The 24889-nt window shown below is 40.3% G+C and overlaps 2 protein-coding genes and 1 long non-coding RNA gene across 3 annotated transcripts in view; 2 read left to right on the top strand and 1 right to left on the bottom strand.

The window, feature by feature from the left end:
* LOC137058715 (uncharacterized) overlaps positions 1-7355 on the bottom strand; it is a 64847-nt gene extending 57492 nt beyond the window's left edge. Inside the window, exon 1 of the long non-coding RNA XR_010900818.1 lies at positions 6696-7355. This is a non-coding gene — a long non-coding RNA (uncharacterized lncRNA). The remainder of the gene's footprint in view (positions 1-6695) is intronic.
* Positions 1-7867, top strand: part of LOC137058526 (collagen alpha-1(XXV) chain) — an 800473-nt gene extending 792606 nt beyond the window's left edge. The window contains exon 36 of the mRNA XM_067431845.1: positions 7761-7867. Coding sequence (XP_067287946.1) covers positions 7761-7763 — 3 coding nt within the window. The 3' untranslated portion in view covers positions 7764-7867. The remainder of the gene's footprint in view (positions 1-7760) is intronic.
* Positions 7868-11772: 3905 nt separating this feature from the next.
* Positions 11773-24889, top strand: part of etnppl (ethanolamine-phosphate phospho-lyase) — a 101697-nt gene continuing 88580 nt past the window's right edge. The window contains exons 1-2 of the mRNA XM_067431961.1: positions 11773-11938; positions 12332-12450. Coding sequence (XP_067288062.1) covers positions 11880-11938; positions 12332-12450 — 178 coding nt within the window. The 5' untranslated portion in view covers positions 11773-11879. The remainder of the gene's footprint in view (positions 11939-12331; positions 12451-24889) is intronic.

The following is a 24889-nucleotide window of genomic DNA, read 5'->3' as shown; positions in this document are numbered from 1 at the left end:
TTTATATATAGCTGAGTGTCATCGGCATAGCAATGAAATTATATTTCATGCCTGTTGATTATGTGGCCAAGGGAAAGAGTATAAATGGTGAATAAAAAAACGGGCCGAGGACCGACCCTTGCGGGACACCAAAAGTGACTGTATGCGTCTGAGACTTTACACCTCCCAAGGAAACATACTCTGTTCTTCCAGACAGGTAGGACTGGAACCAGCTCAAAGCAGTGTCAGAGAGTTGGATAGAATGATGGAGACACTGAAGGAGGATATTGTGATCAACCGTGTCAAAAGCAGCAGGTAAATCCAGTAAAATGAGCAGCGATGGTGTGCCGGTATCAGCTGCCATCAACAGGTCATTTGTGACCCTGATCAGGGCTGTTTCAGAACTATGAGCGGAACGGAACCGGACTGACATTTTTCAAAAAGGGAGTTTGAATTTAGATGATCCTGAAGATGGGCAGCAACAACTTTTTCTAGAACTTTGGACAAGAATGGAAGGTTGGAAATAGGCCTGTAGTTTGCAAGAACTTCAGGGTCTGAAGTGGGGTTTTTTAGAAGAGGTTTGATGACAGCAGTTTTAAGAGCAGATGGAACATGACCAGTATGTAGAGAATGGTTGATGACTTTGGTTTTCACCAAAGCTGTGGATAAAGGGTCCAGCATACAGGTGGAAGCTTTCATCCAACTGATGATGTCCTCAACTTGTTGCTTAGAGATTTCAGGAAAACAACAAAGGCTTGGAAGGTCCCAGGCTGTGGGTCGGCAGTAGGGACATATAGAGCAGCAGTGCTGGAAAGGAGAGAGCGGATGGTCTCAACTTTTTTCCTAAAGAAGGTGATGAAACTGTTGCATTTCTCTTCTGATGTGTCATTGTGTGAAGTAGTTTGTGGCTTGATGAGATGATTTATTGTGGAGAAAAGCTGCTTGGAGTTCCCCTGATTTTCACTAATGATGTTTGAGTAGAACTGTGTCCGTGCTTTTTTTTAGTGAAATTGAGTAGGCCTTCTGATGTTCTTGATAGGCTATTTTGTGAACAGTAAGTCCAGTTTTTGAAACACGTCGCTCAAGTACACGCCCTGCTGTTTTCATTTTCCGTAGTTCTGGAGTGAGCCAAGGGGATGTACAAGACAAAGTTACTATTCGTGTTTTTTCAGGTGCATGGAGGTCCAAAATACTGCTCAAAGTGTTATTATAAAAGTCCACAGATTCATTTACAGATGTGAAATTTGCTGAAGGGATTTTCATGAGGTCCAAAGCCAAAATATATGGGTTGATATTTTTTATGTTTCTGAAATGGATTAGACGTTTTGGTTTGATGGAATGAGAAAAGTTCACCTCCATTGAGATGGCTTTGTGATCGGACACTCCAAGATCATATACCAGTAGATTTTCAATGGGGACAGAGTCAGTAATGACCAGGTCAAGTGTATGTCCTCTGTTGTATGTTGGGACATCCACATGCTGTTTGAGATTCAGACCATCCAATAGCTGTAAAAAATCAGCTGCTGGGTGACAGGAGGGGGTGTCTCCAAGTATAACAATGTTAGCAGATGTGGTACAGAATGAAGTGAGAAATTCATTTATCTCTGTCACAAAATACCTGGATTATGCTTAGGAGGCCGGTAAATAAGAAGAATAGTCACAGTGAGAGGTGGTTTGCATCTGAAGGCAAGGCATTTAAAAGTAGACTGTTCAGGCAGAGACAACGGGGTGAGTTTTAAGTCACTGCGATGTAGTACTGCTAGGCCACCACCGCGACCCGAGTGGCATGCTTTCTCCAAGTATTGATAACCAGGAGGACATGCTTCATTTAATGCAAAATATCCCTCTGGCTGATGCCAGGTCTCTGTAAGACACATGATATCAATATTCCTGTCCAATATGTGGCTGTGTATAAGACAAGATTTATTTGTGAGAGACTGTGTGTTAAACAGTTCTATTTTGATGTTTGATGGAGTAGTGTACTGTAGAGAACGAAGTACACTGAAGTCCACTCCATGTTTTATGTTCCGCTCCGTAGTGACAGGTCTTATGCAAGTAAACTTACCAACACTATTTTTTCCAGGTAGAGAGGCGTTCTGATGACGTAGATGGCGTGCGACAATGCGCTTGCATGACCAAAGTGATGGAATAGAGTCACCGGATTGATAGAAAACAAACTTTCTACGGCAACTTCTATGGATGTAGCGGGGTCGGCTTTGAAGTTGAAGCTGTTTAATGGCTGGAATATGTATTGGACTGATGTTATTCCTTAATAGGGTTGGGAATCGTGAGAAATTTTCCGGTTCCGGTTCCGATTCCGCCTAACGATTCCGGTTCCGATTCCGGTTCCATTAAAATTATTAAACAAATAGTGGTAAAGGAAAAAGGCACAATACGCAACTTTAAACAATACTTTTTTGGGTTTATTACTTGCTCTCAAATGAATTTACAGGTTGGCAATGTCAAAAAAAAGTCCTGTACTATACACATATTACAGGATTAATCGAGCCATATGGAATTTATGGAAATTAAAATAAACATGTTCAAATTTACACCTCTGAAATTGTCTTATTACATTTTCTCTCTCTGTTTTAGGGATGTTAACCGATGACCGTTTGACCGATGGTTGACCGTCAACGTTAACCAATCAAAGTTGTCAGTAAAAAAAAAAAAGAGATCTCTAAATTAGGCTATTATAGACAGTGGACTAAACGCTACTACAGTTAGCCATCTCATTCCAAAATCTTTTTGTGTGAAGTGAACATATCCCTCGCGCTCAATTTTTCATAACTCTCCTGTTTGTACTTAATAAACCAATAAAAACATCTGGCGCGAGGTCGCAGCGTTTGCGCGCTCACAAGGTTTTTTAAAAAGTAAACAGTTAGAGCCAGAGTTGACGACAGTATGAAGCGTGCATTCCGCATAAGATGGGCTTACATTTGGATATATATATATATATATATATATATATATATATATATATATATATATATATATATATATATATATACATTTCAGTGGTAACACATAAGGTGTTGATCGTCTTTCTTTATTATTGTTAGCACTAACTTACCTCGAACTAAAGCGCCGTCTCTTCAGAGCTGTCATTTTCTTAAATGAGCCGCGGCAATGTTTCAAATGAGCTCATAACGCTAGACAAATGCCTTTATTTTCAACACGATCACCTTGTACCCAAACCATTTCGAAACTAATGAGCCATTGTCCTTGGATTACAAACAAGCTCCTCGGCGCCTCGTTTGCGGGACTCGCGCTGTGGGGGATTTTAAAAAAGTGACGTGAGGGGAAAGGAGGCAGCAGCGCTAGGACAGTGTGTGTGTGTGTGTGTGTGTGTGTGTGTGTGTGTGTGTGTGTGTGTGTGTGTGTGTGTGTGTGTGTGTGTGTGTGTGTGTGTGTGTGTGTGTGTGGGTGTGTGTGAGAGAGAGAGAGAGCGGGAGCGCGGCTCGCGGCTATGCTCCCAGCGCTTCGCACACACATTGCACCAGAACCGTTTTCGGAACCGACACTCAGGAATTTCGCGCGGTTCCGGTATTTTTCAAAAATCAGTATCGATTCTGCATAAGAACCGGTTCTCGGTTCCCAACCCTATTCCTTAACTTAAGCAGTTGCGGGATGGAGTATCTTAGCGTCATGTTGCCCTAAAGAGAAGGTCCGAAGATTATCCAGCCAGTCAGCAAGTGGCTACTCGCTGAGCTGGGGAGATGTTACTTTATCCAGCGAGGGCTAACTTGGCAGTGAAGTGTTGTCCGTTTAGACGCTGTTTAGACGCTGGTGCCGTTGAGTGATACAGGGCTCTCAAGTTTTGACCTGAGTTCAGAGTGAGATTTCGGCCATGGGTTTGGCTGGGTACGGGGGTCTGATATGAAAAATGACAAATTCGTACAAATAAAATAAATATGTATTTAATTAGTGTGTTTGAGAGAGAGAGAGAGAGAGAGAGAGAGAGAGAGAGAGAGAGAGAGAGAGAGAGAGAGAGAGAGAGAGAGAGAGAGAGAGAGAGAGAGAGAGAGAGAGAGAATGGTTAGTGTCGTGTATTGGTGTTGGTAGCAGGTTTTTGAGGCCTTCAGCCCAGAGGTTGGTGGCACCTTAACATGAGCACGGTCACGCTGAAGTGAGCTGTGATTTACAACAGAGATTATTTTACTCTCAAATAATCTTAGACAAGCTGCCTATGATTATTGTTTGCTATATCAGTATGGTTGTATTTTTTCCTCTCTTTATGACAGCGGAAACAACTCCCACACCAATACACCATCATTTTTTAGCCATACAGATAGGCTAAGTACAAGACATAATTATAAACTGTCTACTTTTATTTGTGTACACACTCAAAATAACAACAAAGACTGTGGATTCAGGGGACGGAGCACCCAACTCCAAACAGTCTTTATTTCAAATATGTATTTTGTTTATTAAAAGCAAAGTTTTTAATTTCAAAAGCATTTCTGAATTCAGTTAAAATAACAAAATGTAAAAAAAAATTTTTTTTGCCACCATGCACAATTTAATTAATGGTTGAATAACACCTATGTCTCCTTTCTATTAAAAATAATGGCTAGTGCGGTGATGTGGCATAATTTTTGGAATTGCTTGAACATGTTAAACACATCTAATTATTTCTGTAAGACATTTTAATTTTAATTTTGCAACTAATATAAAGTATTACAATATACAATTTATGTTTAAATTTTATGTTAAAACTAGTGTAGGAAATAGCAAATGTAAATTATATTATTCAATTTGAATTATTATTTTGCTCCAAATGTTGCACACATGGTATGGAAAATGTAAATGTAAATTTTGAAATGCATTGCCATTTTACATATTGCATTGCAAATTGTATATCGCTACACTTCAGCTTCCATAAATAGGGGTGAGCACGAATATATTTGATATGTAATTATTGTTCGAAAAATAAAAATAATTTTGAAATTTTACTATATTGCTTCGCTGGCCTAAATGCAGTGACTCCATTATAAATCCCTCTCAATCTCGCAGTTATAACTAAATCCACTGGGTGGTGCTGTGGAGCGTGTTAATAACTCGACTGTATTGGATCACTAATGTCGTCTGCCTTGTGATGTTTGGAATTACTTAAATGAAAATGATCTTACAGAATGGAGTTACTTTTAATAAATTAATTAATGAAAGGGAGTTAAAAAAAATTCACATCCAAACACCAGTCGAATGAGGACAGCTGTCCATCACCGCATTCACAAGTGCAGAAGAGCACAGATGTTCACTGAGTGAGAGCGCAATAACATACGATAGCAAAATGCATTTCACTCAAATCATGATTGCGACAAGGCTTCCTTTAAGTTTTGTTGAGGGATTAAGAACAGAAAACAAAGTGCTGTCAGAAACTTAACTTGACACCGTTATCTTTGTGTCTCTGCGTCTGTCATCGGGGTTTGTAGTTGCTCATTTGATTCAATGAGCGAGGCCGTGCGTGTGGGTGGAGGGAATATCTATATCTTACCCAGATACAGCAAATCTATTTTATGATTGGCTGTTCGGTCTCTATTTTTATTAGATTAACTGGTGCGTGGCAGGGCCGTCAGAACTCTATGGGGAACTCGCTTGATTGATTCCTCTAATAGCGCGTGTGTTACCCTGGCGATTTCTCTGCGTGAGAAATACAAGGTGTGGCGTGTGAGCGTGTGAACGGGTTGAAATGCGTGTGTCTCACGCCCAATGCATGAGACTTGAGCCCTGTGATATCAAGACCAGGGCCAGTAAGTAATAAAAAGTCTAATGCGGCTCAGGTACAGGCAGCACGAAAAAGAAATACATCCATATAATCCGAAAAATAGCAGATAGTGACTTTGCAAATCCTTTGCTGTTTCCTAATTGGAAGCACTGAAGCAACGCAACAATCCAAACAAAAACAGCAGAAGTGAACGATGAACAACGTCCTCTCAGCGGTCGCCAGCAATCAGCAATGGTCCCAACTAGGGATGTCAATTTTCACAAATTCCCATGATCGATCATCGTTTAAATTAACGATCAATTAATCGATTAATCATTAACCTTAATACTGCAATATGCGTCTACAGCAGTGACTTATAGCCGACAGCATGACAGGATGTGCAATGCTGCTCAAAAAGCTATGTTCTTCACCAAATAAATGAGAAGGATTTTTTTGTCTAAACAAAGGGCTATGGGATTGTAAAATTTGTTGATGCGATGTATAATTTAATTAAATTACTTATTTAATAACCAAATATAACCTGTAATACAACAATTCAGAATTTTTGGACGCACTTCCAAGAACAAAACGTGCTGAAACGTCACCTCAACCCAATCAATTCAAAACGATTTATTAAAACATTGTTTTCATTAATGTTATGTAATGTGACAGTCCCAATCATAGTTATTAGTCGTGCGTTGCTGTTTGAACTGCGCGAGCTGAAGCAGATGCGCTGAATTAACACCGGTAAGTTACACTGAATCTCTTTGTTAGCGCATTATTAAGGATTTGTTCTCTCGTGTCCACATTGTACTAATGTGTTCAACTTAACAAGAGCTAACGTTAACATTATATTGCTAACGTTCTAGGAAGTTAGCTCATCATTAAAAACACTCAAACTGTTGAAATATACAGAATAGGGTGATGACAACACAACCATTCCATGAATTACATTTACTGAATAAATATAAATCTAAGAATCGACTATATAATGCTGTTTCTTGCTTACCTGTCGAGACCATGGTCGAGACTTGAGTGCAGTGCAGATCAGAAGCCCTCAGCGGTCGCGGATCTTTACACGCATGCGCAGATTCCTTGTTTCAAGACGACGTAAATTTTACTTGATTTTTTTTCTTCATATACTTTATTAATTTGTGTAAATATGCTAGAAAGTCACAAGTGAAATTTACTTGTCTGTTGCATGTCTAATATTTACAAGTAAAAATTAAGTACATGTTTAGATTTTACTTAATACTCTAGAGTTTTAATTTTTACAAGATTATTCTAAGCAAAATATTCATAATTTTTCCTGTTTTATTTACTTTGCCATAAAATCATTTTTTACAGTGTAGCTTTATAATGGCAGTGAATGGCTGTTTCTGTTTTGAAGTCCATAAAAGTGCATCTATCCAGTGCAAATCTATCTATGTAGTCCAAATTTTGGTGACAAACACAGAATCACAGAGGATAGAGAAAAACAAAACTTGGTTCTCACAATCAAACAGTGAGCATATTAACACCGGAGCATTCTACATCATACGCTGGAACTCCAGTCTCTCGTGAACACACATAGGACAGTTAGCGGAAGTTAGAGATTACTGGTAAAGCTTTAAAAATTGATATTTTTCGTACACAAATGCATCGCTTCACTTGAGAATGCCTTTATTAACCCCCATATGAAGTTTTCCTTGAGTAAAAAGTATTACATGTTTAATGTACTTAAGTATTAAAGTTATTATTATTATTAATAATAATAATAATAATAATAATAATAATAATAATAATAATAATAATAATAATAATTATGAAATGTTTTTTTTTTTTTTTAAAGTACAACATTATGTTTTGGAATGTAGTGAAGTAAAAACACAGATAAAGTACAGATACTTGAAAAATGTACTTGAGTAAAGTAAAATACTTCATTACTGTCAGGTGGACAGAGTTGCTGCATAATAACAGCATGAAGTTTTTTATTCATATATAGTTAATAGTAACTCACATCCAATGGCCTTGAAACTGTCTTTACCTTTTCTCCATATATTAAAACTTTCACGTCTTTGTGTTTTCTTTTCAGTGATCAGTCTAACAAAACGCACGGAATTTGCAAATACTTTGCTTTTTTGTATTTATATATATTTTTTTTACATTTTACATTTTACATTACATTTTTTACATATATTACTTTTTTTTAACTCCTAAAATGATTAAGTAAAAAAAATATAAAGATGTTTGTGTGTGTGTGTGTGTGTGTGTATATATATATATATATATATATATATATATATAAAGCAAGTCTTGAAGTTCACATGTAGCTGCTCCTGTCACTTCCGTGCGCTCATGGCAATGTGTGTTAAATTCACATCAGCACTGTGGAATTTAGAGACTTGACCAGCAAGATACTCTTATTCACTAGGGCGCACTTGCCCTGATTTGCATGGCCCAGAATGAGAGTGGATACCAAAACAGACTAACAGGGTAAACTGAAAAGGGGGAAGAGGAGGAAGCGACTAAGGGATCGGCTTTGGCTCTTAAACAAGATATTGGTGTGTTTGCCATTTTATCTCCACACCGTCCATGCTACCAGTTTAAATGACTGAAGACTTAATTCATACACCCCGAACCAAGCATGATTTCATCTTGAAGTATGTATACAAACATATCACTTTGTGGTGTGGTCAAAGTGTATGGCTTCTGCAAATCACTAACTGTGTGTCTTTCAGCAAATCAAAAAGATGCAAGAGTTTATTTGTCTTTTGTTTTCACCTTATAAAGGGTGTCACGCCTTGGCTGGTGGCTTGAAAAAATCAGAAAAGCGTGATTGCTGGATTTCTTAATTGCAAAGAGTTCAGTTTGACATCTGGTCCTCCTGTGCCTCAACGTTGCCCTGCCTTGTAGTGAGAGTGACAACTTACATATTCGAATTATGGAAAAAGCAGGAAAAAACATGCATCCACCATCTGCGACTGCTCCAAAGTAAGCCAGGCTGCTGAAACACAATAATCCTTGAAATAAGATAGTATACATGATGCATATAAAGTTACTACATTCAGTTGACTCTTCAGTGGGGTTATTTAGCAGTGAGCTACACAGTCCTAGCTACTAAGAACAGCAGGATGTCGTCTCTTTAAGTAATACTTTTTGCTCATTGTTTGATTTATTTATTTTGTGTGTTATAGTTTTGTGCATGAAGTAATTTGTTATTCATTCCTTTGTTGGAAATGGTTATATATTTTCTACTCGTTGAGTTGAAGATAGCATTTCATTTTATTCTTTTGCAGCTATAAAGGCTCATAAATTCTGTTCATGTATTGTTGGAGCTGAAAGTGTTACATTCTTCATGACTTTCTTAGGGTGTCTAAGCCAGTGAATGTGTGAGTTGGGGCATACTGTTGTTTTCTGGCACCGATAACCATGACAAAACATTCTAAATCAATCAGTATTACTCACCATAATCAATTAGAGTGTTAATGTACAGTACAAGGTGCAAACATATACAGCAATCATTCGAGAGCTTTATTTCTTAGTCAGCAGTGATTATCATTTTATAGCCTATAATCAGCCAGCACCGATACATTCCAGAGTTCATTTATTTTTTACAGCTGTAAAACTGTTTTGATGATTATGTTGACCTTTTAATGAGGCTTCACCCTCAGTCAATACATTAAAACATGCAATTATCACATCACTGCTGGTGTTATAATGGTTTTTCTGTCTGGATTATCTCTCTCAACCTCTGATGGGCATTCAAGATCAGAATACTTTAATTAAATAATTTCTTTCTTGGCTATTTTTTTTCTTTTTACTTTTATATACTGCAACATGTAACAGGTATTCCTCATAATATGAAAGTTGAAATACCTTTCAGTTTTTCACTTCTGTTCATGCTCAGACGCAGTTGCAGCACACAGTGTGATGAATATAGATGATGCTGTTGGTTTTTATTTGTTTTTGTTTTTTCATTAAATATATTATTAAACATCAGTTCTGATGGCAAGATTTTTATGAAATATTGACTGGATATGTAAGGAATGAGTCTGCAACTCCATTTCTTGTTGCATTAAATTTAGATTAATATATGTATAGTATGCTATAAATGCTTTAAATGTATTTTTTATGTAATGATGTAATATGCACCATACACAAATGCATTTTGATGTCAGTTATTTAACCACATTATTGTATAATATTTTAATTATTGGGCACTGGGAATTTGTTTTGTTTAACAGTCAAGTCAAGTCACCTTTATTAATGTAGCACGTTTTACAATGCTGATTGTTTCAAAGCAGCTTCACAGTGTTAACAGGAAAATAATGCAACAGAATTAGTTTCAGCTGTACAGCCACTCTAGAGAAACCGGTGATGTCATCCAGCTAATTTCAATTATCATATAGTGTCAAGGTGGGCAGATCAGAAATATCTGTACAGAATATTTAGTACAGAGCAAACAAGACGAAAAACAATATGGTTAAGCTGAACTTTTCAAATATTTGTTTTCAAGCAGATAAGTGTCACTGTTAATGTCCATGCACACCAGTCTCATTTCCATAAACATTTATAGTCATTTTTATAAACATTTAATTTGTGTCCATTTATTGTTACTTTTATAATGTCACAAAATCTTTCTTTATGAGTTTTTTTCTTTGTATAAAAGGGATGGGAGCCAAATGTGACTTCCAAACTAATGTTTATTCATTCAAACTTTTAACATTGCAGTTCTGAAAATGTTGTCCTTGTTTTGATTTCCTCTTCTTTCTTTTTTTCACCAAGATATGTTTATTACAGAAAATTCATAATTGTATTTTCCTTTTTCCTTTGTAAGTTATGACAATTTAATTTTCTAATGTTGATATTTCTTATGTTTGTATAATGTTTCAACTGCTGATTGATTGATTACATTGATTGATTGATTGATTTTAACTACTTTTATTGAATAATAATTAAGCAAACCTTCAACAAAATTACAACAAAAGTCCTCCTCCCCAAATTGCTTATCACACACACACACACACACACACACACACACACACACACACACACACACACACACACACACACACACACACACACACACACACACACACACACACACACACACACACACCTTATAAATATAACCGATCTAAATCTAAATTGAATTGGGTTCTAAATTGAACCCAATCTGTAAGATTTTTAAATCCTTTTAAAAGGAGTCATTACGGAATTTAGAAGGCTGCAGTTATTTGAAATATTTCTGCTGTGAAATATTTTTGACAATTTAAAATACCTGTTTTCTATTTTAAAATGCAATTTATTTCTGTGTTGAAAAGCTGCATTTTCAGCATTATTACTCTAGTCTTCAGTGTTACATGATCCTTTAGAAATCATTCTAATATGCTGCTTTACTGTTAAACAATTATTTTTGTGTCACTGTTGAAAACAATTGTATAATTAAAAAAAAATCAGTATTGATAATTTGATTTGATTTGATAATTAGTTCAAAAAAACTGCATTTATCTGATTTATAAAGAATTTATAAAGACATTATAAATATCTTTAATGTCACCTTTGATTAATTAATGCATCCTTGCTGACTAAAATTATTTATCCCCCACTCAACTCCCCAAAATGCAGCCTTGTTGAGAAGTGACTTCTTTTAAAAATCTTATAGATCAAAAACTATTTTGTCTCTCCCATTTCTATATGCTATTAATTGTTGTTGTACCGTTTAAAGTGCTGACTATTTGCTACAAGAATGTTCATTGTATGTCATTAGTCATGTTATGTGATATATTCTGTTGGAGCCAAATAAAAAAGTAAAATATTAATTCTGCAAGTGTTTATGCTAACTTTAATCTACAATCAAACTTTAATCTATTATCCCAAGACAAACACTCACTCACTCACACACACACACACACACACACACACACACACACACACACACACACACACACACTCTCTCTCTCTCTCTCTCTCTCTCTCTCTCTCTCTCTCTCTCTCTCTCTCTCTCTCTCTCTCTCTCTCTCTCTCTCTCTCTCTCTCTCTCTCTCTCTCTCTCTCTCTCTCTCTCTCTCTCTCTCTCTCTCTCTCACACACACACACACAGAGGGAGGCGTCCATCAAGTTGACAGTGCTACTCATGCTCATGAATACACGTCTACATTCTTCCTCCAAAAGAAGTCACGCGCATTTGTGAGCTCCTACAGGCACAGAAATGTCAACTGCAACTTTCGATAAACTGAAGACTATCGATCTCCGACGGAAACATGTAGGGTAAGAAGACATTACTGCAACTGTGTTTCTGTGTTCTACTAAACCATGTCGATCAGACGTACGACAACTGTTCTGTGCCGATTTAAAAAAATGTTGACGTGCCTAAAAAAAAAGTATCTGAGAAACATGTTTAGCCTTAAAAGCGTCACTAAAAATAAAACAACATGAGTTTGAGATATGCACTGTATGGCAAGTAAGGAAAAAAAGGAAACATGTTTAAGGCTGATGATGTCTATAACTACTGGCAAGAGTTTTATGTTTATGTTTTATCAGAAACTATTATTCTCATATTTCACAGAATATTTCAAGACAAAAGCACGCTAATATTAAAATGTTAAAATGCATTAAAATGGTTTAAATTAGTCTTTTCATTCTGCCATCCTCCATATGTAGCCCATCATGCAAAGTGTTCTTCAGTCATGACCCTATCAAGATTGTGCGAGCAAAGGGCCAGTACATGTACAACGAAAAAGATGAGAAATACCTGGATTGCATAAACAACGTAGCACACGGTATGTAGCCTACATTTTAAATGAAATTGTGGTTGTAGTAAATTTGTATAGAAGATTTATGGGAAATATTCACACATAAAACTCTAAACATAAAATCAGATTTACAAAAGACTCTACTGAGAGTTTGAATATAAATTACGCAATAGTGAACTGTGGACCTGAAGCTAACTTTTAAAAATGTAGATGTAGGCTAATGTAAGATATTGACTGACAGTTCATCGGGCATGTGAAAGTGCAGAGCAATTTAAGTTTCTCAAACGGTCTCAAAATGTCTTCTCATTTAAAACAAAGTGTCTAATCAGACATTTACTCAAGCAAAAGAAAAAAAGTAAAAATGTCACCATTTGTTTAAATTTATGATTAATGGTTCGTTTAACTGATGAAATCTGGAGATGTGAAGTTTCATGCAGTTTTTAAAGAGAATTGTTTACAATTTTCTCTGAGTATGACTATGAAAAGATCCAGAAACTAATTTTAGAAAACCTGAAGCCAATATCGTAAAACTTTTTACATTTAACTACATAGTAATAAAATAGCATACATTAGTGTATGTTGAAAAACTGTACATCAGTTTTCAGATATACTACACAATCTCATTAAATTGTGGATGATATCTATTGATATCATATACCTTTGCATTTAATGCATCATTTAATCAAAAATTGTTATACAAGTTCAAATAAAACTAAAACATCAGCTAAAGAAATGGTAATCAGATACAAATTTATTAAAAGCCTGTTTCAATTGCTACCAGGTACACTGTAAAAAAAAAAAAAAATCAGGTGACTGACCACATCTAAATTTTTCAGTTGGCCAAATTGAATTTCTGTGAATTAAATTAAATTGCATCAATTCACAGAATTTCAATTTGGCCAACTGAAAAATTCACTATCATGATGAAAAGTCACTAGAAGATTTTCAGTGTAAGTGTAAGTGTAAGTTAGGGATTAGTTTAGAGCAAACTCTGAGCAGATTTTATTCTGGGTTGATAGAGATAAGCCAGAACTGGAAAAATCAGCTGAGAGCAAAGGGACCCAAGTATCTGATGCAATAAAGCCATACTCCCCCTTGTCTCTCTTGCTACAAATGAAAGCAGTTCACAGTAAAAGTTTCTAATGTAATTGTAATTTGCATATTAAACAGGATTGCTTGATATGTAAATTAGAAATGTATGTAAATTGTCAAAAACAAACAAACAACGATAAAGCACTGCTGACAAACTCACCCCACAGGAATTACACAACTGAAATTATTCCATGGCAGAGACAGTCATTTTGGGGATGTTGCTTTTATATGGCTGATTTATTCTCAATAAGTTTTGACTTTTAACTTTACTGAGTTTTAATCACAATAACGGTAGCTAAAGCTACATAAGCTCTTATTGAGAATTAATAGAGTATGTTTATGTCACCATTATGGTGATTAGTGTTCCCTTTATCAAGGGAACTCGCACTGCGTCGTCGAGTGACGACACTCTGTGGAACGCCCTCGGCGTGACGTCTCTGAAGTATGAATGAAATCTGCCACCAATCCGATTGGTGCTACGTCATGACGTAGTAGGTGCCAGCATACACGGAAGCTATAAGAAGGCGCAGTCTCATACAACAGACAGTCTTTGCTCTTCAGCGAGGCGCTCTGTGTATATTGTTCGTCAATTTACTGTTGTCTGTCCCAATATTGTGAGAAAAGCAAGGCAAGCGAGCATTTTAGGAGGTGTGTGCACCCATGCCCACGTTTCATTACGGGCTTGGACACACACCAGCTGTGTGTGCAGTGTCTCGGGGCGCAGCATGCTCAGGCGGCGCTTGAGGGTGCTGCCTGCAGCGAGTGTGAGAAGCTGGCGCTCCGGGTGCTGCGCTCACGGCTGGCCGTGTTTAATGAGAGCGGCCAGGCTCGCGAGCCCCAGGGATCCGGTCCCGCATCTGTTGAGGCAGCTCGGCCGCGTAGATCATGGGGCTCACAACTGGATCTCGCGACGGGAGGCGGGCATGCTGAGGCATCTTCCCAATCCTCGTCCGATGATTCAGACGCTCTTCCGCCTCGTGAAGAAGCCCGCGCTGCGGCATCTTCCCGCGAGGTTGATAACCCAGTGCTGATGCTGTCTGATTTCGAGGGATCAGATCAGTTCAGCCTGGAGGTGGGTGGTGTGCAGGTGAATTCACCTCTTCACTCCCCCGCTCAAGAAGAGCTCGTGGACGTGTTGACATGCGCTGTGGCAAAACTGAACATCGAATGGCCACAGGAAGAGGTCGAAGTCCAGCCTGCGAGCAAGCTGGATGGTCGCTTCTTCAGGAAGCGTGTTCAACTGCCATGCAGGGGCTTACCGTTTTACCCAGATTTGCACAACGAGTTGTGCAAATCGTGGGGAAAACCGTAGTCGGCGCGCCTATCGAAGCCCCCCGGTGCTAGATTTCGTGTGTGTCGTGAGCGTCAGAGGCTGGTTACGGGACGCTGCCTCGCGTCGAGGAAGCCCTAGCCCTGGAAGCACTAGCACTATCCCTGAAAGCCCCAGTTCCCCAGAAAGGACACGTCGTTATCGAGCAGCCGGGCGCGCTGGCGGGACTGCAGGCCTACCAGCGGAGCTCTTAAAGGAGCTCGATGAGGGAGAGGGTCCGTCTCCGGACGATATTACTGAGCTTCGAAAAGCCACCGACTTGTCTCTCCGCGTCACCAAAGAGACGGCCCGTGCTATCGGCCACTCTATGGCTGGCTTGGTGTGCGTGGAGAGGCACCTCTGGTTGAACCTATCGGGGATGAAGGAGAAGGAGAAATCCTTCCTCCTAGATTCCCCGATACCCCTTGCGGGTCTCTTCGGCGGTGCAGTCAATCGCGTCGTCGAGAGATTCCAGGAGGTGAGGAAGCAGTCGGCGGCTTTTCGCCAGTACCTCCCTCGCCGCTCGGGGCCTCCTGATGCCAGCAGGGAGGCCTCGGGTGGCCAGTCCCGGCTGTCCACCGGCACCACCTACCGGCAGGCGCAAAAAGAGAGCGTCGCTCCTGAGGGAGCCTGGCGTTCTCACCAGGCCTCATCGGTTTCCCGCGTACGTACGCCGCTCCAGCCGCCTCGAAATCGGCCTGCGGCAGGGCGGCGAACGCGTGCACACACCAAAAATCCTCCCCGATTAAACTCTGCCGGGCGGCCGCTTCAGGGGGTCGGGCAGGAGGTTCGGTGGGTACCAGAGACCAGCCTCGAGAGGCTGGTTCCCCTTGTACAATATATCGGCGCATGGTCATGCCTCCCGAAAATCTCTGCTTGGGTCCTGCGTACAGTGGGAAGGGGGTATAGACTGCAGTTCAGGGCTCCACCACCGAGATTCAGCGGTGTGGTCTGGACCGTGGTTCCCCCGGCCCAGAGACATGTTATGGAGCAGGAAGTGCGCTCCCTACTGGTCAAGGAGGCTATAGAACGAGTTCCTCCGCCAGACAGGGAGTCAGGGCTTTACAGCCGGTACTTCATTGTTCCCAAAAAAAGGGTGGGGGCTTGCGTCCAATATTAGATCTGAGGTACTTGAACCGGTCTCTGAGGAGATGCAGGTTCAAGATGCTCACCATTCAAGCTATAGTGACTCAGATCCAGTTCGAGGACTGGTTCATCACGATAGATCTGTAGGATGCATATTTTCATGTCTCCATCCTCCCTGCCCACAGGAAGTTCCTGAGGTTCGCTTACGGGGGCGAAGCGTACCAATGTCGGGGTCATTCCCTTTGGCATAGCTCTTTCCCCTCGCACCTTAACCAAGTGCATGGATGCAGCTCTGGCCCCGATGAGGCTCCAGGGCATCCGTGTACTCAACTACATCGACGACTGGCTCATATTGGCTCAGTCCCGGGAGATGGCGATTCGGCATCGAGATGTCGTTTTGTCTCATCTCAGGTGCTTGGGGCTGAGACTGAACACGAGCAAGAGCATGTTAACGCCCTCCCAGAGGACAACGTTCCTGGGAGTAGTATGGGATTCGACCACAATGCGGGCGGGCATGTCTCCCGCGCGGGTCGAGACCATACGGGTGGAGGTCTCAGGCATGAAGCTAGGCCACAGCCGCACTGTGAAGCAGTTTCAGAGACTGCTAGGCCTCATGGCAGCAGCGTCCATCGTGACTCTGTTCGGCCTGCTATACATGAGGCCCCTCCAGTGGTGGCTGGGGACCAGGGGGTTCTCCTCGAGGGGACAACCTTTCCATATGATCAGGTTAACGCACAAATGCCTTCGTTCCCTCGTCATATGGAAAAATCCCAGGTTCCTGTCCCAAGGGCCAGTGTTAGGAGCGTCATGTTGCAGGAAGATCCTTTCAACAGACGCCTTCCTCACGGGCTGGGGCGCGGTCAATGAAGGCCGGTTTATGAGAGGTCTGTGGGGGCCCCAGCATTCTTCCTGGCACATCAATTGCCTGGAAATGTTGGCGGTTTACAAGGCTCTGAGGAGCTTTCTGCCGGACCTCCACGGCCACCATGTCCTGATATGTCCGTGGTATCGTATCTGAATCATCAGGGGGGTCTGAGGTCGCGCCCACTATGCAAGTTGGCGCTTCAGATCCTCCTGTGGTCCCAGGGGAAACTGTCATCTCTCAGAGCGATGTATGTCCCAGGGGACCAGAACCAGGGAGCGGAAGTCCTGTCAAGGCAGGGGCTGAGGCACGGGGAGTGGCGACTCCACCCCGAGGTGGTGGAGGCCATGTGCGAGATGTTCGGCCAGGTGGAAGTGGATCTGTTTGCTTCTCAGAAAACGACCCACTGTCCACTGTGGTTTTCCCTCAGGCATCCGGCCCCTCTGGGGCTGGATGCCATGACTCAGGCGTGGCCGAGGCTACATCTGTACGCATTTCCCCCGATCGTTCTGCTCCCGGGAGTTCTAGAGCGGGTCCGCTGGGAGGGCATCAGCCTTCTCTTAGTAGCACCTTGGTGGCCGACCCGGGTTTGGTTCTCCGACATTGTGTCACCTCAGAGGGACCTGCTGTCTCAGGCAGGGGGAATGATATTTCACCCCAGGCCCGAGCTGTGGGGTGCTGCGGATCATCCCAGAGTCCAAGCCTGGGATCTGGCAGTGTTTCTTGAAGGGTTGGTCGAGGCCCCCTTCGAGCCACTGGAGTCGGCTGAGGCGAGAAACCTTACCCTCAAGGTAGCTTTTCTCCTCGCCATCACTTCTCTGAGGAGAGTGGGGGACCTCCAGGCCTTGGCGGTCACGCCAATCTGCTTGGAGTTAGCCCCAGGTGGGGTGAAAGCTATCTTGCACCCCAGGCCGGGCTACGTGCCCAAAGTTCCATCAACGGGGATGAGGTTTCTTAAGGCATTTCATCCTCCGCCTTACGCGACGGCAGAGGAAGCTAGGCTGCACCTGCTCTGCCCGGTCAGGGCTCTGAGAGTTTATGTTGAGAGGTCAGCTCACTGGAGGAAAGCAGACCAGCTTTTGGTGTGTTTTGGCCCTCCCAAGAAAGGGTTGCTTGCGGCGAAACAGACTATCAGTAACTTGATCGTTCAGGCAATAGCCACGGCTTATCGGGTGCGCAATCTGCCTTCATCCATGGCCGTGAGGGCTCACTCTACGAGGGGCTTGGCCTCCTTGGTGGCCCTCCTTTTGGGAGCTTCGCTTATCGAGATTTGCGAAGCAGCGGGTGGAGCTAACCCTCACACTTTTATTAGATTCTATAAGCTGGACCTCCCGGCTTCTCACCAGGACGGGCGTGTTTCGGTGTGGCATAGTGGGTATTCGTTTCCCAGAGTGTCGTCACTCGACGACGCAGTGCGAGTTCCCTCGATAAAGGGAACGTCTCGGGTTATGTATAAAACCCTTGTTCCCTGAGAGGGAACGAGACACTGCGTCTCGTCGCCACACCTTCATGCAGAGACCTTGCTTCATCGCAAAGGCTGTCTGTTGTATGAAATGGCTCCTTCTTATAGCTTCCGCGTATGCCGTCACCTACTACGGCATGACGTAGCACTAATCGGATTGGTGGCAGATTTCATTCATACTTCAGAGACGTCACGCCGAGGGCGTTCCCCAGAGTACGACGCAGTGTCTCGTTCCCTCTCAGGGAACAAGGGTTATATACATAAACCGAGACGTTTTCTTTAGTTGGCAGTTTGACGACTTTTTAATGTTAGTGTTTTTCTCAGTGCTGTATCTGGGTTTGCTATGGCAAGAAAAGCAAGATAACACATGATCAGATGCTGTCGGCTGCTTGATGATCAGAATATGATCATTGTGTAGTGGTTTAATTCCCCAATCTTATAACTGAGTATGAGCAATATACTATTAGCCTTGTTTTATTCTAGAAAAGATCCAGCATGGTTTTAACCAGTAAAGTTGAATATGTTTTATAACACACTGTACACTAAGCTCTTTGAACTCCTGCAAGCTTTAAAAAAAAAGATTTTGTCAAGTAAATCCTATTCCTATCCTAGAATTTACTTGATAAAATCTTTGTAACAATTTGCGCTCAATTTTTCTTAGTAAATTTTACTGCTGTGATATCAAGTACACATTACTTGCCAGTATCAAGGAAAATGTACTAAACTATAAATATAACATTTGCAAAGACATTAAGTTATTGTTATTTAATTATATTTAACTTAGCAGGTTGTATTTATTAAAAGTAATCAAGTAAATTTAATTTAAAAGGTGACATGCTTCATGCCATAATGCATTCTGGGAGCTATGGGTGAGTTTTGCATGATGCACCCAGAATGGATTGTGGCATGTCAATTGTTGAGATTCATAGGCTGATTCTTGATGGCTGTGTGTGAGTAAAGTTTGCAGGAGCTCAAAGTGCTTAGTGTACAGTCTGTTATAAAATGTGTTCAACTTTTCTGGTTAAAACCATGCTGGATCTCTTCTAGAATAAAACAAGGTTAATAGTATATTGCTCATACTCAGTTATAAGATTGGTGAATTAAGTAATTACACAATGATCATATTCTGATCATCAAGCAGGTTTTCTCTTGCTTTTCTTGCCATAGCAAACCGAGCTACAGCAGCTAGAGAACCACTAACATTAAAAAAAAAAAAAAAACTCTGCCGAACTAAAGGAAACACTAATCACCATAATGGTGACATAAAAATACTCTGTTAAATCTCAATTAGAGCTTATGTAGCTTTAGCTACCGTTATTGTGATTAAAACTCACCTTCAGTTAAAAGTCAAAACTTTTTGAGAATAAGTCAGCCACATAAAAGCAACATCCCAAAATGACCGGCTTTGCCACCACTGAACAAGTGGGATCTTTTTGTAAAAAAAAATAAAAACCTTGTTCGCATTTTCAAATGCCCTTTGCTTTTCAGATTAAAATGTGCTTAATCTTTTTAGGTGATTGTGCTGTGACTATAAAACATTAAATAGTATTTGTGAATATATTATAAAATTTACTCTTTCTTCTCAGTTAATTTATTACATGAATCAATTGTGTACATTTGACATAAGATATATAGTTCCAACTTAATCTTGATTTTACAATGTATAAATTACATTAATTAATGTAATATATTTTACCATACCAAAAAAGTCATTATTTTCAGTGTGTGTATATTATATATATATACACCATATATATATTAGTGCTGGGCAACGATTAAATTATTTAATCGTGATTAATTGCATGATTTTCTGTGATTAATCGCAGTATGCGCAAAATTCAATAATGAATACAAAAGTGCTGCTATAAGAACAAAAGTGCAATAACATATGGTTTGCAAACACTTTAAACAAATAAGGTGCTTTTTACTGCAGTTACAATATTTCTTGTAAATATCAACTTCAACATTAATTTAATCAAATTAAATTAAATAAAATTGGGGGTATACATATATTGATTCTGTAGTAATATTCTCATCAGTGATCTGTCAGCTTTTACTTAGGCCTACTTAAATCTGCGTATTTGTGATATTCACCCCAGGGCGTTATTTAATTTTATAAAGGCCATTTTTTTAAATCGTATTAAATTTATGCATACTCTTTCATGTTAAATTCTTCCATTTGATTAATAAATTCAGTTATAATAGTAAAGACACTATAGGCTGTTACCAATCAAATTAAATAATTTAAACTGAAAAAAATACAATAATTAATGTTATAAGATTGATGTTCTAAATAAAACATGCAATCATACTTTTAAACATAACTGCCAATAGGGGGCAGCATGTGATCGTCTTCATAAGTGAGTCATTCATTCAAATGATTCCTTCAAAACGGTGAATCATCTAGTAACAAAACACCACTTTCAACCGCTTTTCAACTGCTTTCAACAACACCGCTTTCAACTGAGTGTTGCTTTCTTTAACCGCTAACGTTACTTGTTTTTTGAACTAGCTACACCATTTATGCTACACTTGTGTTATTAACAATATCCAGAGCCGAACAGCCCGCTCACTACGTAAGCTGTGTAGGGCCCCGCAATTTACTCAAGGCCCCGCCTCCCCCTCATGTCAATGTTGTAAACAATGATGATAAAATTAAGCGGAATTCTGGCCAAGAAAAGAGGGGAAAAACACCATGACAGTGAATTGCGGGAACAGCAATCAGAATAAACTTGTGTTCTCTCCTCTCCAAGTTTGATGTCAGCATATAACAGTAGCCTAAAGTTAAGTTGATGTGCATCTCTTTTCAGTTTGCTAAGATGCAGGCTATACATCTCTTGGTCTGTCTAGTTAGGTAATGTCAGCCGCTTTCAGGGCTGTGTTCTGTGTCGTTGTGCCTGAGAAAAAAAATTATGTTTTTTTTGTTTTTGTTTTGTTTTTGATAAACAACAAAGGGCAGCTGTGTTTGTTTAGTGCAGCTTGGAAAAGATCCGCGTCGCGCATTTGAACTTACGTTCATATGCGCGTGCACGAAATTAAACGTGCATTTTCCAGCAGAAATATCTGTTTGGATACCAGACCGACAGAACAATATATGGGCGTGATGGTCCTCCTCCTCATCATAAGTGCACATAGGCAGTGAAAGCATATCTAGTCTTAGTCAATGTTTAGTTAAAACTCAACTACTGCACAAATTATGCAAGATGGAAAGCAATGTATTGACAATTTGACATTGATTAACTATTGTTTTATAGGCTATATTGATTTTAAAATGTTGATATTAATTAGCTGGACATTCTGGTCAATATGGATGCACATCCCTCAGTAAATCATAACCATAAATCAAATATTGCTTTAACATGCATTATATAAAACACAGTAGCATGCTATGGCAAGCCATTTTAGCTTTTATTCATTTACAATTTATGCAATTTTAATATCAATGATTAAATGTTCACTATTTACAATGTGAATTCTTGATATTAGGTGTGGAATTTTACTAGTAACACTATCTTATTGATATCAGGGATTACATGTTCTTTTGTACAAACGTGAATTCTTGATATCAACAATGATGTATGTCATCACTTACAGAGATTATTAATATCTGAATCACTAGTTCACTAGTTAAACATTACAAGAGCCAAGCCATAGTATAAATAGTATTTTATATTTGCAAATGTATAAAAGGAAATCTGACGGAGCCCGTTTGAATGGGTCTGATGCAGCTTATACAATTTGTTATCTATAATTTGCAGGTGCTATGCTTAAGTTTGTAAGTAGAGGAGATGCTGGATCATCTGCCAGTACAAGCACAGACCCAGATGATCCACATCCAGCCTCAGCCTACTGGCTGAGGCTGGATGTGGATCATCTGGGTCTGTGCTTGTAGCACAGACCCAGTACAGCCAGATTCACCAACAGTAAAGCTGTCTTCTGCAAGTACTATCTTAAGATTCTATAGTAAATACCGTTCAATAAATATATTGTTTGTCTGAACCTCATTCTTTGACTGTTTTGTTCAAAGGAGGGAGCACTGAGGTGTCAGGTGTAACTCGTGGCAATGGCAAATGGTTTACATAGCTCACGGGTCAGGTAGAAGGGCCCCTTTGCAGAATTTTGCTTAGGGCCCCAGGGAGGTCAGGATCGGCTCTGACAATATCATAAATCATAAATATCAACAACTACAAAAAGCTCAGTTTTATCGCAGTAAGTTTCTTCTGTGAGTTTATATTGCTGCTCTCTTGTTTTGAGTTCTCCACGAATGTTTCTCACAGAGACAGGCAGCGCGAGCCTCAACGCAACTTGTTAATGTACCAGAGGCAGAGATACACTCATCAATCACTGTTTACATTGAATATAATAAAAACAACAACAACAAAAATCGGAATGATTCTCGCGTTTCTGATTATTTTAATATTTTATTTGTCCCAAAGAATGTCAAGCTTGGCTTACAGACAGCCCTATATTCTCCCGTGATCAATAGTTTGTCTGTATGTGTATTCAGAGGCAGTGAGCAACGGGCTTTCAATAATAAATAACTATGTGCACGATAAAATAATTGTCGGCGTTAATTAATTAATGCCTTAAATCAGCACTATATATATATATATATATATATATATATATATATATATATATATACTTTATATATATATACTATATATACTTTATATATATACTTTCTACTATTTATGTACTTCTCATACTTCTCAAAAATACACTTTAAGGTGTCATGAACTGGCTTTTTAATTTTCTTATACTGATGTCTGAGGTCAACTAATGACGTGTTGTGTGGTTTTTACATTCAAAAACATAATGAATAAGTAATATGGTATTTGCTACACTAGTTTTGAGGCTCTCTCCTGAACACTCGGTTTTGATGGTCATGCCGCACTGGAGTTTGACCTCTGGTGGCCGACAGTGGAATCTTCTCCGCCGTTTGTGACAGAACAAACGGGTTTAATCTGTTTGATAATTTTGAATGGTCCCACATACCTGGGGCTTAGCTTTTTGCATGGGAGTCGTAGACGAAGGTCCCGGGTGGATAGGGGACGACGATGTCAATCAGCCTGTTGCTTGACCCTGTTTATGGCTCATTGAAGGTGTATGTGAGTCTGGTTCCAGATAGTTTCGCTGCGCTGGAACCAATCGTTTATAGCGGGAACTTCAGTTGGTTCTCCTGACCAGGGAAACAGTGGGGGATGGAATCCTAGGATGCACTGGAAAGGCGTGAGTTTAGTGGAAGGTTTAAGGATTGAGTTTTGTGCGTATTCTGCCCAGGGAAGGAAGCAACTCCAGTCTGTCTGATTTTGCTGGCAGTACATGCGAAGGAACTTGGAGATTTCTTGGTTTAGTCGTTCGGTTTGTCCGTTGGACTGTGGGTGATAGCCATAAGTGAGACTTATATTCACATTTAATAATCGAAAGAAAGCGGACCATACCCTTGACGTGAATTGGGATCCTCGATCTGACACAATGTCCTCCGGAAGTCCATAGTAACGGAATATGTAGTGGAGCAGGTGTTGTAGTGGAGTGGTTTCAAAGGCTGTGGGAAGCTTCGGCAGAGGAATCAGTTGGCATCCTTAAGAAAAACGGTCAACAACAGTTAATATGGTGGTGTTACCTTGTGATATTGGTAGGTCCGTGACGAAGTCGATGGCAATGTGTGACCAAGGGCGTTGTGGAATGGGTAATGGTTGCAGTAGTCCGGCTGGAAGTTTTCTCGGGGTCTTGGCTGTGGCACATGTGTAGCAAGAGTTGATGAATCCAGTGACGTCATTCTGTAGTATTTCCCACCAGAATCGATTTCTTATCAGTCGTGTTGTTGTTGTAATCCCTGGGTGACCGGAGCTCGTGGCCGAGTGAACCCAGCGCATGACCTTTTCCCTGAGTTCTGGTGGAACGAATGTTCGATCGTTAGGGCATTCTGCAGGAGGTGGATTCTTTGCATGTGCTTGCTTGATCTCGGGCATAATATCCCACTGAACAGGGCCTAGGACTAAGGTGGGAGAGATGATGTTCTCTTTTTGAGTGTTTTGAGGGGTGTGATCAAATTGTCGGCGTCAAGGGCGTCTGCCTTGGTGTTCTTTGAACCTGCAATATATGTAATAGTAAAACTGAAACGAGTGTAGAAAAGTGCCCATCTAGCTTGTCTGGGATTCAATCATTTAGCTAAACGTAGATACTCCAGATTCCGGTACTCAGATACTGAAATTCCTGATGTATCTCCTGTAGAAGTTGGCAAACCCCAGGAACCTTTGAAGCTCCTTCAGTGTAGCAGGTTGAGGCCAACCCAGGACTGCCTGTACCTTCTTCTCGTCCATCGCCACTCCTTCCAGACTAGGGGTGCACCGATCCGACTTTTTCAGTCCCGATACCGAGACCGATGCCTGAGCTTTGAGAATCTGTCGATACCCGATACCGATCCGATACTATTGTTTAATTAATAATAAACTGCATACCTTATACCTTCCCTGAAAAGAGTAAAGGCTCCAGACTTTACTAACTAAAGATAACTAAGACAAAATAACAGATGCATGTAAAGTGCTGACTTCTTATTTAAAAGCGACATTGGACTCACAGCAGAGCTCCATATGTCTGTTGTAAAGCTCATAGCTTTTACATCTTTAATCTCTTGCGAGACGTGTTCGCA

This window comes from Pseudorasbora parva, chromosome 1, assembly GCF_024679245.1.
Source record: "Pseudorasbora parva isolate DD20220531a chromosome 1, ASM2467924v1, whole genome shotgun sequence".
In the NCBI taxonomy this organism is placed as follows: domain Eukaryota; kingdom Metazoa; phylum Chordata; class Actinopteri; order Cypriniformes; family Gobionidae; genus Pseudorasbora; species Pseudorasbora parva.
This window is presented reverse-complemented; position numbering and strand designations above follow the sequence as displayed.